Source organism: Magnolia sinica, chromosome 9, assembly GCF_029962835.1.
Source record: "Magnolia sinica isolate HGM2019 chromosome 9, MsV1, whole genome shotgun sequence".
Classification (NCBI taxonomy): Eukaryota; Viridiplantae; Streptophyta; class Magnoliopsida; order Magnoliales; family Magnoliaceae; genus Magnolia; species Magnolia sinica.
In genome coordinates, this window is record NC_080581.1 from 1,710,933 (window position 1) to 1,726,551 (window position 15,619).

Genomic DNA, 15,619 nt, shown 5'->3' on the forward strand with positions numbered 1-15,619 from the left:
TGAAAATATTTTATACAGTTTAGCTACTGAATTTTTCTTCTCTATAAAGATATGGAAATAACTATAGTAAGTGCCACTGTGCCACAAACCTGGAGGACCCTGGACGAGGGATAGCTCAAAAGCTTTCTTTGAATCATGAGTTCCAATAGCCACACTGATAGCTTGGAGCTGACGGTCATTAAATGATGACTTTAACACTTGCTGCATTGGCAGTGAGAGCTTACCCAATTCAATTGTTTTCAATTCAGAACAACTGACATATTGATCAACAGGATTCAAGATAACCGGGAGCATAGGAATATCCTTTACTGATGAGAGTGCCTGGAATTCTCGAAGTTGAGGAGTAAGGCTCATAATGCGACTTACATACCATTTGCTCCGTTCAACAAGGAGCCTTTTTGCTTTATTTAAACGCAATGAACTATTTTGAAGATAAAACCTGATTACTAAAATATTCGACCTACTTCTATTGTCTTTCTCACGCCTCTCCACCTGAAATATAGTGGGACCATGACTCAGGAATGACCACACCACTCAACTAATATTAGATTAGATTACCCAAAAAAAAACGTCAGAAAAAGAAAAATAATACCTTTCCGATCACATGAATATTTTGGGCGGAACTTTGCGGAGGCGTTTTGGTGAGCAAAACCAGGTCATTTTCTGAACAGCCTCTAGATGAAGCAGATTCACCATCATCAGGAATGCAGCGAATAAGATGAAAATCATCAATCCTTTCCACTGACAGTATGCAGAGTCTGCCACAGCACATTTCTGTTGAAGATGCCTCTACATACGAATTTTGTAACTGAGCTTTAAATTCTTCCAATATCAATGGCCGAAAAATTTCCATATAATGGTCAGGTGATAGGAAACACAAGGGCACCTCTTTAAAATTGGTTATAGTCGCATTCTCATCTTCGTTTGCAGAAGACAACCCCACCGCAGAAAAGTAATCTATTTCCAAAATGGGCCGATACCAGTCATCCAACCTTGGAGGTTTAAATCTTTTGACAGCAGCATCCATCCTTTGAAAACGGCCGGATTTGTTTCCCATAGGCATTGTGAGTTGAATGACCTGTCGTTTAGCAACAGAGACACCTGGCTTTGTTGACTGTGGTCGTGCTGCAAGTTTGAGTGCACGCTCCCAAGGATCATTTTCAGTATCACATATTAACTCTTTTATGACAGTATCCCTTGTTTCTAGATCCTCATCAGTCCTAGAACTCCCTACAGTACATGCCTGACCAGAGCTTTTGGGATGGACAGTTTGGTTAGAAACATCCTCAAAGACAGAATCAGTATTATTTCTGGGTGGGAAAGTGTCACTCACATCACATGCTTTCCTTTCTTGTTTCTTTTCATCAACCGTTTGTAGTTTAGGAACAGTGACACCAGACTTTGCTAGTAATGCCTTCGAACTCCCTGAAGCTTTGAGCGCACGCTCCCAAGGATCATTTATCGGTTGTAGTTTAGGAACAGCGACAACAGACTTTGCTAGTAATAACTTTGAACTTCCTGCAGCTTTGAGTGCACGCTCCCAAGGATCACCCTCACCATAATGTATTAATTCTTTCTTAACAATATCCTTTTCCTCTGGATCCACATTAGTAACATGAGTCCTTATAGAACCTGACTGATCTAAACTTTTGTTATGAACAGGTCGATCATAAGTGTTCTTGTGAGCAGAATCAGCAATATCTTGGAACAGAGACATGTCATTTTCTTGCTTCTTATAGTCTATGCCTCTTGAATGCACAAGTGAGGCAGGTGTTCGACCAAAAGATGGTAGTTTGGAAGGCAGTTTGTTTTTGGGTGCATCAGGGTCCTGCTTCCGGGAAGGGAGTCCAGCATGCCCAGCAACTTCTGTGAACTGAAACGCATCTAGTAAATTCTTTGAAGAGGTAACTCGCATAGGCTTAGGCTTCCCCTGATCGGCATTTGGTAACATGCCAATTGCCGCTGACTTCTTGACACCCGATGTATCCTGAGTTGATCTGCTGCAGGATAAAATGACCACATCGGGGCAAACCAAATTTTCTGCCTCATCATCTGAAAGGACGATCACCTTATTTTCAATCCTGGATTTCGACTTCACTACTTTGTCCTGAACGTGCACATCTTTGTTATCATAGGAAGAAGGGGCTGTAACTGCATCTTTTCTCTCAAATGACAAGCCTTCAAAAACTGAAGCTTTTGGCTTTAAGGTTTTCTTTTCAACAAAATCGGCGGTTTCAATTGATAATGAAACAGAAAGGCGAGATACTTGATCCTTCAGGTCATCCATTGCAACGGTGTCTGAAATAAAAGAGGAAATCATCCATCAGGTGGTATTGCATATATGAGTGTGTGTGTGTGTGGGTGGGTGTAGAGAGAGAGAGAGAGAGAGAGAGCCCAGCACAATGCACCAGTCCGCATTCCTCTTCATTGTCATGTTAATTGTGATCTCTGCCCCTCTTCATTCTCTTTTCATTTCTTTTTCTTTCTTCCTTTTTCAAAAGGAAAAGGCAACTTTGTTGAGAAGGAAAAAAAGATGAAGAAAACACAATTTTTCTTTCCTTTTTTCAAGGAAAAAAAGAATTATTTAAAGAGAAAAATAGCAAACTGATTAGCGAGTTATCATTATCCTCCTGTTTATATTCCAAATCCCCAAAGCTTCTAATGGACATGTGGGACAGCCTTCATCAATCCAGATAATCCATTCTTTCATACCAGATACCACTAGGGGCAAGCCATGGTAAGCCATGGTGCAAAAAATCACACTGGATGATTCTCACCTTTTCAATGTCGGCAATTTTGTTACAACCATTGGTTGTTGATGAGCAACAGATTGGATGGTTAGCACCGTCAAAGCAAAGTGCTTCTTTGGAATCATAAACAATCCATGTGGGTCTACTGAATGGATGTTTCAAGTTGATGATTGGACCTATTTTCTTTCTCCACTTGATCTTGACCATATATTTTCATACTATTGAATCAGATGGTTTGAATCTATCCACAAGATTTTTGCACCCCGACTTGCCCATAATGATGTGAATAATGGTGGATTAATGATTGCTTTTGCTTGTGCCATGTGTAAGTCGGGAATTTTTTGGACGTTAGCCATCCTCTCCATCCCTCCTTTCCTCGGCGTGTGTTTGCGTGTGTGTGTGTGTACAGGGGGAGCAGGAGGGGAGGAGAGGAGCCATGGTGTGATGGTAAGAAGATGTAGAAGAGGCAAAAAAACTCACCACATGAAATAAGCCTTTCAATGGCTCCTATCGTGAAGGCTGAATCATAACACGCATCCTTAAGTAAACTTAGCAAAGACAGCACACACTGCTTCCAATGTCTGCTCAAAACCACGAGCGATGATTTTCCCCAATCCATCAAATCACGAAGCCATTTGAAGTCATAAACACCGCACGCCAAGATTTCAGAATTCCCAAACAGCTTAAACATAGATGAGCTGAGCCTCTCAAATATGACAGGGAGCATCTCCAGTACACGGACACATGTCATCTGAAACAACAACTCAAATATTCAAGACATAATGAAAGAAGACTGCTAGGCATTGACAGAGGAAAAGGAAAAAAGAAAACTTAGAGAACAGCTAGAGTGATCACTCAAGGACATTTAAGCTATGATTTACAACAGACTTGGAAATGGGCAGATATGGGTAAGATCGGGACCCTTCATCCAGTAGGGGCCACCTTAACATGCTCATGCCCAAAAATCAGGCCAGTCCAACCATTATCTGGGCCACAAGAGTATGAAACAAACAAAAATGGATGGTTGGAAAAGAGATGTCCAATGGTCTATATTCAACCTAAATATTTGACCCACCAACCTTCCCATTTTTAGGTTGTGCACACACTACACTACCTCCAACCAGATGAGTGGCCCCGATCCTGCACGTGTCACATACTCGCATTGGCTTGTGTGGCAAGAATCACTTATGGCTCTCCTCAATCTCTCCTCATGTGAATCACTTCAGCATTTCTTTTTCTTTCTTTCTTTCTTTTTTTCCTTATTTTTTTATTGCCATTGCATTGCCATTCTAAATAAATAAAAAACTGATGAGGACAATTAACACTTGCTCTAAAAGCTCAAACTGTTAGAGTATGGCAAATTAATCCCTTTATTTCATAACCCAGGCCCCACATCTCATAAGTTAGGACCTCGACCGAACCCCCCTCGTAGGCTCGTGAGCCCCAAATCACATGGGCCACCCACCCCAAGTGTGTCCCCGCATCCCACGGGCTACGCCACTCGAGCCCGGTGTGAAATGCCCTTGCATTAATCACCCCCAGTGAGGAGTCTAGAATACGAGACCTCCCTCATGGGCCCCAAATCATATGGGTCACCCGCCCCGAGTGTGTCCCCGCATCCCCCAGGCTACCCCACTCGAGCCCGGTGTGAAAATGCCCCTGCATTAAAAACGTATTATTCAAAATTTCATTAAATTCAAAATCTAATTAGTTGAATGAAAAGACCATGGCTCTATCATGTGAAACATAAGCTTTGCTCACAATGGGTACCACAAGATACATTTGCAGTTATAAATAAGGGTTTTGCTAGCATCCCTACCTTCATGGGGAGGTAAGCAACGTCGCCAATGCTTTTAAGTGATACATGGTGTGTCCAGTGACTCCAATCATGGATCCAAGCCGTTCATCATTTATACAATTGGGGGCAAGCCATGGTGAAAAAATCACACTGATCAAATTAGCATAACCCTTCAAATGGGATCAATTTGTTACAGCCATCCATTTTTTAAGAGCAATAGTTCACACGGTCAGAATCATAAAACCAAAGCGCTACTTTGGAATCACAAGCAATACAAAGTTGGATTTATCAAGTAGATTCAAGATGATGTTTGGACTTATTTTGTTCCTCCGTTCAATCTTGACATCCATTTTCCACACTATTGATTGTATGTTTAGGATCATCCGATCGGCGTGATTTTCTTACCATGGGTTGCTCCCAATTGCATGAATGAATGAACAACCCGAATAAATGATTAGACACTCCACGTGTCACTTAAAAGCATTGGAGATGTTCCTAATGTCACATGAAGGTGGGGACATTAGCAAAACCTTTTTCTTAAAGGTCATCAAGTAAAACCCTATAAATAAATACGTAACTTTAGTTATAAATAAATATGATCACACACACACACACACACATTGATATGAGGAATCTTACCTGGGAGGTTTTACTCTCGATAAATGCCTTCCCTTCTACCAAGCATTTCAATATAGAAGGCCATAGAATTCCGGATAGCAAGCAACAGAACTTATCCCATGACTTTAGGTCCACCGCATTTGACAAGGATCCAGGAGTAGAGATGGGACTATCAAAGGATGGTTGGTGAAGAAAGCCCCCTCCAGATAGAAACTTTGAACTATTTGAGTCATTGATTGAATTATTAGGTAGCTTTTGGGGAGAGGAAACTACTTCCTTGAGAAGCTTGCGAATGACGAAGAATAAATGGTGCAAATTATGAAAATTTGATAAAACAGAATCCAAAAGGACCTGGAAAAAATGAAATATAACAATAGCAATAATGAGATTATGAAATGAAAACTAATGCATTAGGATTCTGGATGAAATAGATATCAATAGATTAGAAAGTTGATCAACATGATAAAACCAATAGAAATGAAGAAAGCTTTGCTCCGAGCAAAATTTATGATTATTGCAGCAATAAAAATGTTGGAAGTTTCCAATGTGTTACTTTCCATCTGAAATTTTCATAAGCAGAGCAAATGCTGAAAGCTTTTACGTAAGCACATAAGCACCTATTTCCATCTGATTATATTTCAAAAACATTAATAATCCAAAAGAAAGGTGTAAGGACCTTCTCAATTGGAAAGATGCCTTACATTTCTTTAAAATGCACCAAATGACGAACAAATAATCTGGCAAGATTTCAGAAATGAAAATGAGAAACAATTCAAATTTCTTGAAAAGTCCACACAAAGATGCGATTCTAAGAATGTTAAATGCCCTTTTGACAATTATGGTCTATTGGGAATGGGAAAACAATGTTCCCATAAGCATTCATGCCCATTCAATAAAAGGAACCGTTTACAAATTACGACGAAGCGGATTTTGTCATACAAAACTGAAGACTACTAATATGAATTGTATTACATAATTCTGAAAGAGGAAGAAGAAGAGGAATGAAAGAAAGAAAGAGACCAATTTCCAATGATTTTAAGCACCATCAAATCTGATAAATATCATATGCATTGTTTTTTGGACCTTTGGACAGGGATAAAAAGCATATGCTCATTGTCCAATATGTTCATCGTATCATCCAAATACAAACTATCTTAAAATTCATATCAGAGGATGCACATGAGTTTTTGGATGCGCAATAAGCACCCCGATGCTAAATTTTTAATGCTTGACTTATTCTGCAGAATCTAGGAAACTTAGCACATCAACTTCATTGAACTTGAATGAATAGGTCAACTAAATTATATGCAGCAGTAAATGTGTAATCAAACAGCACATGGATATCTGCATGAAACATGGAACATGTTGATAAATGGTCAACTAGAATAATTCTAAATAAATCCAAAAGATATTACTTTCTATCTCACAAATAATTGTTAGACTTTTACTGATGACTGAGATTGTACCAGTTGTAAGGAGTCCGTACCAGTTTCATTGCATGTCTCAAACCCAAATAAACGGCAGACAGAGAAGAAGCACTGGAGCAAAGAAATTGCAGCCCAGAAGAAAGCCCTCTTGTCTTCGAAACATGTTCCAAAATAACCCTACCAACTTGCCTGACATTCTGCACCAAGCAGAAGGATTTCATTAATTGCATAAAGCAGACTTCTCCTTCGCCCCCTCATTCACAAACAAAGAATGGATGTTCATCACAATTAAAAGATAAGTTGCAAGTCAAAATTGGCATCTGGTAAGAAGGAATGGTTTTGAAACCATTCAAATGGACCCAAGACATGCTCTAGATTTTTACAAGAAAACTAATATACGCACATCATTTGGATCAACAAGCAAAAGGATCAAGCTCTCAGCCATCCTTGGTTCCCATGTCCACTGCTTACGAAGATCACCTTGCTCCACTTGGACAACAAAGTGTGCAGCACACCTGAAAGAAGCTCAAAACAACTTTTATGTAAGTCTTGCAGTGTGAAGGACAATGCAGCTGCCATCAGATGAACAAACAAAAGGAAATGAATATATAGGAATGGTGGATGATACAACACTCAAGTTTTGTCAGCAATATAGAGAAGATAATGAAATGCAATGAAGCTCAACTTCAAAATGCAATGGAGCACGTCATGAATCACAATCATTTAAACAAATGCATGATACACAGAAAAATTCAGAGGGAACGCTGCAAACCTCTTGAATGTTCTTATTAAAGGGATACACAGTGTTGATGCTTTAACTGAGTTTCTTGACTCCTTCCCACCTCCGCCATCATCCGAACCATTTGGAGTCTCCCACCCAAATGAAGCTGAGATTTTTCCGGCATAGGCTGACACCCAATCTCTAACTGAAAGTGTCATTTCTGTACTGGATTCAGGCTCCACTGTAGAAAAACGAGATAGAGCCCAAAAAACCACCTTGGAAAATGATATGGGAAGGGTAGAGGGATCCAGTCCAATCAAAACATCGAACCATAACATGGGAATACACATCCATTCCTTGCATTCCCTTGAGGTAAGTTTGCTCTGGACACTAAACTCATTCCAACAACTGCTTTCCTTCTCTTCAACATCATGGGATAAAGGAAGCTCATCTTCTTCATCATTAAAATCAGCAGAGATGCTCGTATCGATACTCAGAGGTACATGGTATTTCAATTTCAAAGTTACCAAAGAAGAAGCATCAGACACTATAATAGTGTGAATGAGATCGAATGCTGGTTGACGCAGAGAGCTGTGAAGAGATGAATCCTTCAAAGAACAAACCAAAGGAGGACCCCTGTACAACCAATTCATCATAAAGTTATACATCTTTGCATTGCAAGCATGTAATGGACTGTTTGGTAGACACATGAAAATAACTTCATCTCATTCTTGTTAATCGTAATTATGTATTAGAGATCATGATCTCTAATATATAATTATATCATGATCTCTAATACTTAAATATGATTAACTAAAACGAGAAGAACCATCTTCAGGATGATGATGATGCAATGAACCCATCTTCAGGCGTCTACCAAACAGGCCCTAGGTATTATTTATATGCAGTAGAAAATGGTCCCACGATATATATGAACCATAATATTTGGACATGCATTATAAAACGGTTCTTTTACAGGGAAATAATCCTATCCCTTCAATCAGTGGAATGTGTTCATTTGCAAAAAATTATGACTCTAAGATTGGGAGATTAATGAATATGTGGAGCTGAACTGTAGTTGCTGATTGCTATGAGGCCACTGCTGGAAAGTTAGTCTGGAATGTGGAGTGTAGAAGACATCTCCAAGATTGGGAGATTCGTGAATATGTGGAGCTGCTTCTTTGCATTCAGAGATCAATGCCAAATCCCTTATGTGTTGACAACCTTACTTGGAGACTGGATAAGTCCAGTAAATTTTCAGTCAAATCGCTATACAATCTGCTCCATAATAAGTCAGTTGTAAAGGAAGATCATAAGTTAAACTACATTTGGAAATATTTGGTCCCCCCAAAGATTTCCTCTTTTGGCTGGTTGGTAGGTAAAAAGAAAGTCCTGACTATTGATAACTTGAGAAAAAAGGGGATGCTTTCAGTCAATATCTGACTATGTTGTATGAAGAATGAAGAGATGGTTCATCATCTTCTCGTTCTTTGTCCATTCATTGGTAAGATATGGTCTGAATTTTTTTTCCTGCTTCAACAACAGTTGGTGTATAGCTGGTTCGGTAGATACCCTTTTCTCAGCCTGGCATGGGGTCTGCTTTGATAAGATTAGAACAAGAATCTGGAGAATGGCTATTCTGGCAATCTGGTGGGCTGTGTGGGAAGAAAGAAATGGGAGATGTTTCAGGGATATTTTGAATTCTGCAGAGACAGTTGCATCTAAGGCAAAGTGTCTTCTTACAGAATGGGCTGTTAATGTAGCATCCTTAAAGGATTATGATTTTCGCTTTCTAGGAGGTTAGCCGTGTTTGCTTTCTCAGCAGACTCCTCTTTTGTATTTTGTTTCTTCTTTTAATATACAATCCGTTTTCTTTCAAAAAATAAAATTAAAAAAATAATAATAATAATAATAATTTATGACTCCAGAATTCTGTAATCACAGTTTCAGAAGATTATTTGCAAATCATCCTTGGCTCTTTTTATGGTGAAGAAACTCAAGCAGTTGTTATTTTAACCAGGTAATTCCATCAGATTAGTTAGAAGGTGAAGAATTCTGAAAATAACAGAGAGAGTAAACAGACAGTTGATTTGTTATCCTGTTTACACATGCATTTATGTTAAGCAGAAATGGCTCAAACTTGCATACCACATATGTGCACACTCAAAAGGCGGGCATGGGGGGTCCATCGTATAACCGCGGTGTATGATCAAAAGAGCTATCTGAAAATACAATCTTGCAATAAAGTGCAAGAGAGATAAGTCACAAATAGAAGGGGGAAAAACATGAATGAATCTAATAAAATGAGTTCGAAAGGGGTTCAACTACCAAGTGATCTATCTGGTTATTCGACATTTTAAGTAGAAATGAGCTAACCTTGCAAGCTTTTTTCCTCATTAGTATACTGAAATTGCTACTCTGAGATACTTGATGGAGGAGAAAGTAGAGAAAATGCCTGCGCTGCTTTTCATGTTCTCCATCCTGCAAAGCTTCAAGAGACTAGATGGACAAATTGAAGATACATAAGTAATTCAAGAAAACTAAACGCAAGATGGAGATATAGGACTAACAGAAAGGTAACAGAAAGGTAACAGAATGTTGAAAGGGAAGTAAATATCAGCGCTAAAATGTTTGATGGACATGCCTGTAAAAATGGCTGGAAAATATCAAAAATTTCTTTATGGCTTTTCTCGTTTCTAGTATGGAAACACTGACCCAATAGTGTGTTGCGCATCACACTAGGTGAAAATGTAGTCCTTAGCCAGAGCTTGCATCCTATGAGAAAATGCCAAAATGAAACAGATAAACTAACCTTTGAGAACAATAACATTGGTATCAAGTAAAAGAGCACAAATAGGAACCCACCAAGCATTTCAAAGAGTAGCCTCAAGCAATTAATGGCATAGGTGAATTCAAGCGTATCATCACTGACGTGGTTGAGTACAATAGTAAGAAAAATGGGATGTCGTTCCAATATTCCTTCTTCAAATGCCAGAGGCTCTAGGAACCCAAGCCTATAAAATTACAGATCCATATCCCAGCAAAGTCACATGTCAATGCAAATAGATATGAAGAAAAAGCATAAAGCCAAAAAATAATACTAAGCAAAAGTCAAGTTTGAAGGTCGGCATTTATGTACAATGATTTGATTCCAAGCCATACAGTCAACCGTTCAAGCTGCACCCTTGACCTTGACGTCTCAGACGTTGATGGCAAAATTTCAGTCTCCAAAAGGCTGATGCATTTCTTCAACAATGGCTGCAAGGGTTCCAAGTCTACTGCTCTCCTAAAGATGGTAATTAAAATATAAATACATACCAAGGTTTTAAATCATCATCATCAACAACAAAACCAGTACCCTAATGTCAAAGAAATTATTTTGAAAAAGATCAGCAACATTAATTAAAAAGTATACACGAAATAGAAAAGCAAACTAACCTGCATTTATGGCAAACAATCAGAGAAAACGAGCAAGTCAACCCACTCATCATGACCCTCACAGTGTTCTTCGAATACAGCACAACATGCTTTTCAGTCATCCTAGACCTATTAGCATCACTCTCATGTTTCCCTAACAATATCAATTACTGTGACAGCCAGTTGGTAAGCAGCACTACAATGACACTGGCCTAAAAGTATAAACATGCTATCTCTTCTCTATTAATGAAACAAAAGTTTCAACCCTGCTGCTTTAATATGTGAACGTTGAAAATATGGAAACATATCAAATTGGAATTAGATACAAGTCACTAGACTCACTATACATAGCTTCAGGTTATAATTTATAATAATCAAAAGGCTTGCTTCCATCAGATGGGCATTTTAATAATAGATCAATAATATAGAATATAGATCTTGATATTGAATAAATTTCAATTTCTTGTGTTTTTACGCTATGAAACTCTCGGAAGGAATAAATTTCCATTGCATCGGTTTGAAATCAAAGCAGGTTTGGCAGCCACAGATTGTTACCTGCAATTCGCAACTATGTGATTATTTTGGACTGAACCCCTTGAGAAGTGCTGATACAAGCCCACAGGAGTTTGTTGTTCTCCAGCCAAGGGAGAATGACACAGTGATGATTAAAGAGGTCAAAGGATACAAACGGGCATCCAATCGTATTTAGTACTCAAATACTTACACAAGAAGACCTACTCTCTAAACTATTTCCAAAAAATTCAATTATTTGAGGTACTTTTAGGCTTTAAATTTAGTGGTGTGGTTAGGGGCAATTTAAGTAAATTAACAGTGTAGAGAGTTTGGGTGTACTTTTTATTAGTTCTGTAATTAAGTATTCAAGTAAAATATAATCACGAAAGAGAAATAAAGAAAACATGCCCATCAGTTACATGCCTCATTCTCGTATACTAATCATCAATTCATCATCGTCGTCGTCGTCCTAGCCCTTCTCCAGCAATTTGGTGATTGACATTAAATGATCAATTGGAAAAGATTTAGGATCAGCTGCCATGTGCTAGCACAGTGAGCCCCATCTCAACTATGACATTGAGGCCCCAAAAGGCACGTAAATGAGGGCCATGGAAGGACAGTTGCCACCAACATGCTTTTGTTATAATCAAACAGTTAGATGAACTGTAACTGATTTAATGAGCCATTCACAGCTTCACAATCTGAATTAGTTGACATTCATATTAATAACAATTCAAAATGATATATGCACAGCATCATAAAGCTAGTCCACGCATTAAAAGGAATGAGTATACTTGCATGAAGCATGAAGCAAAGCGGCAATAGATTCAGAAGCATGAGCATGAAAGGTCTGTTGCAATGTTGGCAAGCATAAACAGCTAGGAAGGAGAGGGGCATTCTGAAGCACGATTAGAGGTGGGAGCATGGTTTAAGACTCGGATGAGTCCAATTCGAATTGCCCGAGTCTACTTGGATTCAATTCATTCCCCATTTATCGTGAGTCCCAACTCAACTCAAGGCCAAACAGGTTGATCCAAGTCCCCGAGTTTTTTAACCATGAGCAGGAGCAGCACCTGGTTAGAAGGTTCATGGAACTAAGAAATAAATAAATGATATTTTATCAGCAAAACAAACAAATGCTTACATAATATTCATTGAGAAGAGGGATTCTAGAGCAGTGTTCGAAATATCGGTATCGCGTTACGTATCGTGCCCTTGGGATATGGATACATATCGGTTATCGCATGGGATATATCGGTTATATCGCGTAATGTATTGTTGTTGTTGGAAACATGGGGAAACATTGGAAATTGGTTGAATTTTTCAATGAAATTTCAGTGATTGTTAAAAAAAACATTAATACACACTTACAAATTAAAACATTACAAAAAAACAAGTGCACGTAATAGGTTTTCTTTGTATGGGGTCCTAATCTATGCGTTGTCTAACTGAATTGATGCAAGTATATTCAAAGTTTATTCATATAATTTATAAATGTAAGAAGACATGTGGAAACACAAGCAATATATTCAAAAGCAAAAGACGAATCACTAAATCAGGTTACATATATGTTTGATTTTGTGTTTGGACACAAAGATTGCGACCGATTTGCGAGAAATTGGGAAATTTTTATTTCTTTTCAATTTTCCACAATTCGGTCCTTCTCCAAATATCAAAATCAAAGTTCCCAATCCATGATTTTTCATGCAAAACATGGAAAAAAAAAAAAAAAAAACATGGATTTGTAACAATTCAACACTGATTTAACATGATTTACAGAAAAAAATGATTGAAAATAAAATTTAAAAAAAATGCTCACCGGATCGAACATGTGGGATATATCCCACCACTAGTGCATTTCGTATCGCACAGGTGGGATACAAGAAATATCGTGGCATATATCAGCCGATATCGTCGATATTTAAAACACTGTTCTAGAGTAGTATTAGCAATGAAACTAGTATGCAATGAAGATAACAGGATTAAAGCAAATAATACCTCAACTTTCCCATGGATCCAGCGAGACGAAAACCAATCGATCGAGCCCTTCCACTTTTGAGGAAAAGAAGTGCATATACACCCTGATGGAGAAGATAGAAATAGAATATGGTTTGCAAACACAGTGAGTTCATTATAAAACAGAACGATAGATCAGGATAGATCATAGTAAACTCAAAGACAAGTGGGCAAGGAACAGAATTTTTAGTACTGGCCCATTAAAGAAGAGCTACCGGATATTGTTGATGCCCAGCCAAAGTTAGTTCATGAGAATTATCAATCGCCTCGATAAAGATTTGAAACTCACTAACCAAAGATTGATCATCTAACAGAATAGGAAACGATAACACCTGTGATTGAACACAAATCAATATTAGTAGTCAGAAGTAGTTCAAAAGAAATATCAAATAAATTCATGAATTATGTAGAGTAATGAATCAAATGGCATAAATTAAGAGGACACGACAAGCAACAAGAGTGAAGTGCTCTTCCAGGAGATTGATAGAGTTAGATATCTCATCAGCTCTTGGCCACTGATCTTAAAGGAGTTTTTGGGTCTCAGGAGGAATGATTTCTTGAGGGATTGGGCACATATCCTCATGTCTCTTAGTTGCCGTAGACTGTGGGGTGTAGTTTTGCCTTTAGCTCTCTTACTTAAAAAATTCTCAAAAATGACAAGCAACATAAATTGTATGAGGTATCAACACAAGGACAACTTCTGATGTACTTGTAATTTGGTTTGTCTCCTGGGATTGATCAGCCTTGTTTCCCTGTATTTTATCCCTTTATTTTCTTAGGGCCTTTGGAATCATGGAAAGCATTGGAAAGGAAATAGTGTTTCTTGGGAAACCTTATTTCTAGGAAACTGTGAGAAAGGAAACATTGTTTTCCTTGGTTGTTTTTCAACAAGATATTCATAGAAATTTAGGATCTATTTTCAAATTTCTTAGCAAAACAAAAAATTTCCAGGAAAAAATTATAGGTAGTCGCTAGCATGTAACTGATTAGCACGTGTGGCAAATGTGAGATGGATAGTGGCACACGCAGCACATGTGGGCACTTGAAGTTGAATTGTGACATACATGGTACATGTGAAGAGCTTGAAGCTATACATGTGCACAAGACATGCATTGGCACATTTGACATGTAGACGCTTGAAGCTAGATGGCAGCATTTGTGCACATTAGCACCGTTGGCACATGCAACATATTTGGAATGATTGGGGATGGATGATGGCAGTGGCACATTGGCACATGTGGGTGCAAGAGAAGATGAATGGTGGTACGTGTGGCACATTAGCACATGTGGGGCGCACGAGAAGATGGACGGTGGCACATGTAGCTGTGGCACGTTTGGGGCACAACCAAAGAGGGACAATGGCTCATCTGGCATATTGGCACATTAGCACATATGGCACATGTGAGGCAATTGAAGATGGATGGTGACACATTTGGGCCTAACCTTCATAAACCTATTTTCCTCTTATCGTGGGAAAGTGCCTTTCTTAGGGTTGGAGGTGGGAAAATAAATTTGCTTATTTTCCAACAAAGAAAGTGGAAAATGGCGTTTTCCACAAATTCTCTCAAAGAAAGGCTTGACAAACAACGGGAAGCGAGTTTCATGGGAAACTATGTTTCCTTTCCTTTCCATGTAGCCAAAGAGGCCCTTAATAAATTCAAATCATATTCATCAAAAAAATAATACTAACTTCACCAAGTGGATTTGTTAGAATTAACCGGCTCTAATCTCACACCACTATCATGTAATTCCAAGCCACAACAAACCCGGATCAACACTAGTTTTTAGAAATTTGGATCTAACACTATTGTCAATCCGTGCACCTTGCAAAAGCACGTTCAACGAAGTTAGAACAATCAAAATAACTAGAATAACCAAAACAATTAAGCAAACAAACACATAACACACCAACTTTACGTGGAAAACCCTTGCGAGGAAAAACCACGGCACAAAGCAACAGAGATCTCCACTATAATTAAAAGCCTTAGAGTTTACACCACCCACCTTCTCCGATTACAGGATCACCCGATCTCCCCTTACAATGTGCACCTAGGAAAATCCTAGCCCTTGAGAAAATCTATTCCCAAGCCCTTACAAGTGTAGAGAACCCTCTCACCTCGCAAAATCTTTGCCCTTAGAGAGAAAACACTCACAATCAAAGAGAAAACCCTCATCTCACCAAGCCCTAATCATAATTAGGCTTAAATACTCTGATTTCCGCAAAACCATGTAATTAAACTGAAGTCCGTCGGTCGGACCGACTCAGACCATCAGACCATGCTCTGCGTCTGAGAACACCTACACTCCGTGGGTCCGACTGACAGTTTGTCAGTCCGACTGACAGAGCCTTGCATCGACT

The 15,619-nt window shown here is 38.7% G+C and overlaps 1 protein-coding gene across 3 annotated transcripts in view; it reads right to left on the bottom strand.

Moving 5' to 3' along the window:
- Positions 1–15,619, bottom strand: part of LOC131256610 (uncharacterized) — a 29,216-nt gene that overhangs the window by 8,648 nt on the left and 4,949 nt on the right. Inside the window, exons 3-16 of one of the 3 annotated variants that reach the window (XM_058257534.1) lie at positions 13,476–13,592; positions 13,243–13,325; positions 10,454–10,600; positions 10,180–10,328; positions 9,959–10,089; positions 9,691–9,813; positions 9,463–9,536; positions 7,366–7,950; positions 6,997–7,108; positions 6,653–6,790; positions 5,188–5,517; positions 3,231–3,501; positions 593–2,298; positions 90–492 (exon numbers count right to left, since the gene is read on the bottom strand). In XM_058257534.1, coding sequence (XP_058113517.1) covers positions 90–492; positions 593–2,298; positions 3,231–3,501; positions 5,188–5,517; positions 6,653–6,790; positions 6,997–7,108; positions 7,366–7,950; positions 9,463–9,536; positions 9,691–9,813; positions 9,959–10,089; positions 10,180–10,328; positions 10,454–10,600; positions 13,243–13,325; positions 13,476–13,592 — 4,369 coding nt within the window. Of the gene's footprint in view, positions 1–89; positions 493–592; positions 2,299–3,230; positions 3,502–5,187; positions 5,518–6,652; positions 6,791–6,996; positions 7,109–7,365; positions 7,951–9,462; positions 9,550–9,690; positions 9,814–9,958; positions 10,090–10,179; positions 10,329–10,453; positions 10,601–13,242; positions 13,326–13,475; positions 13,593–15,619 lie in introns of those variants that run through there. The other 2 variants (XM_058257535.1, XM_058257536.1) reach the window with 2 other exon arrangements.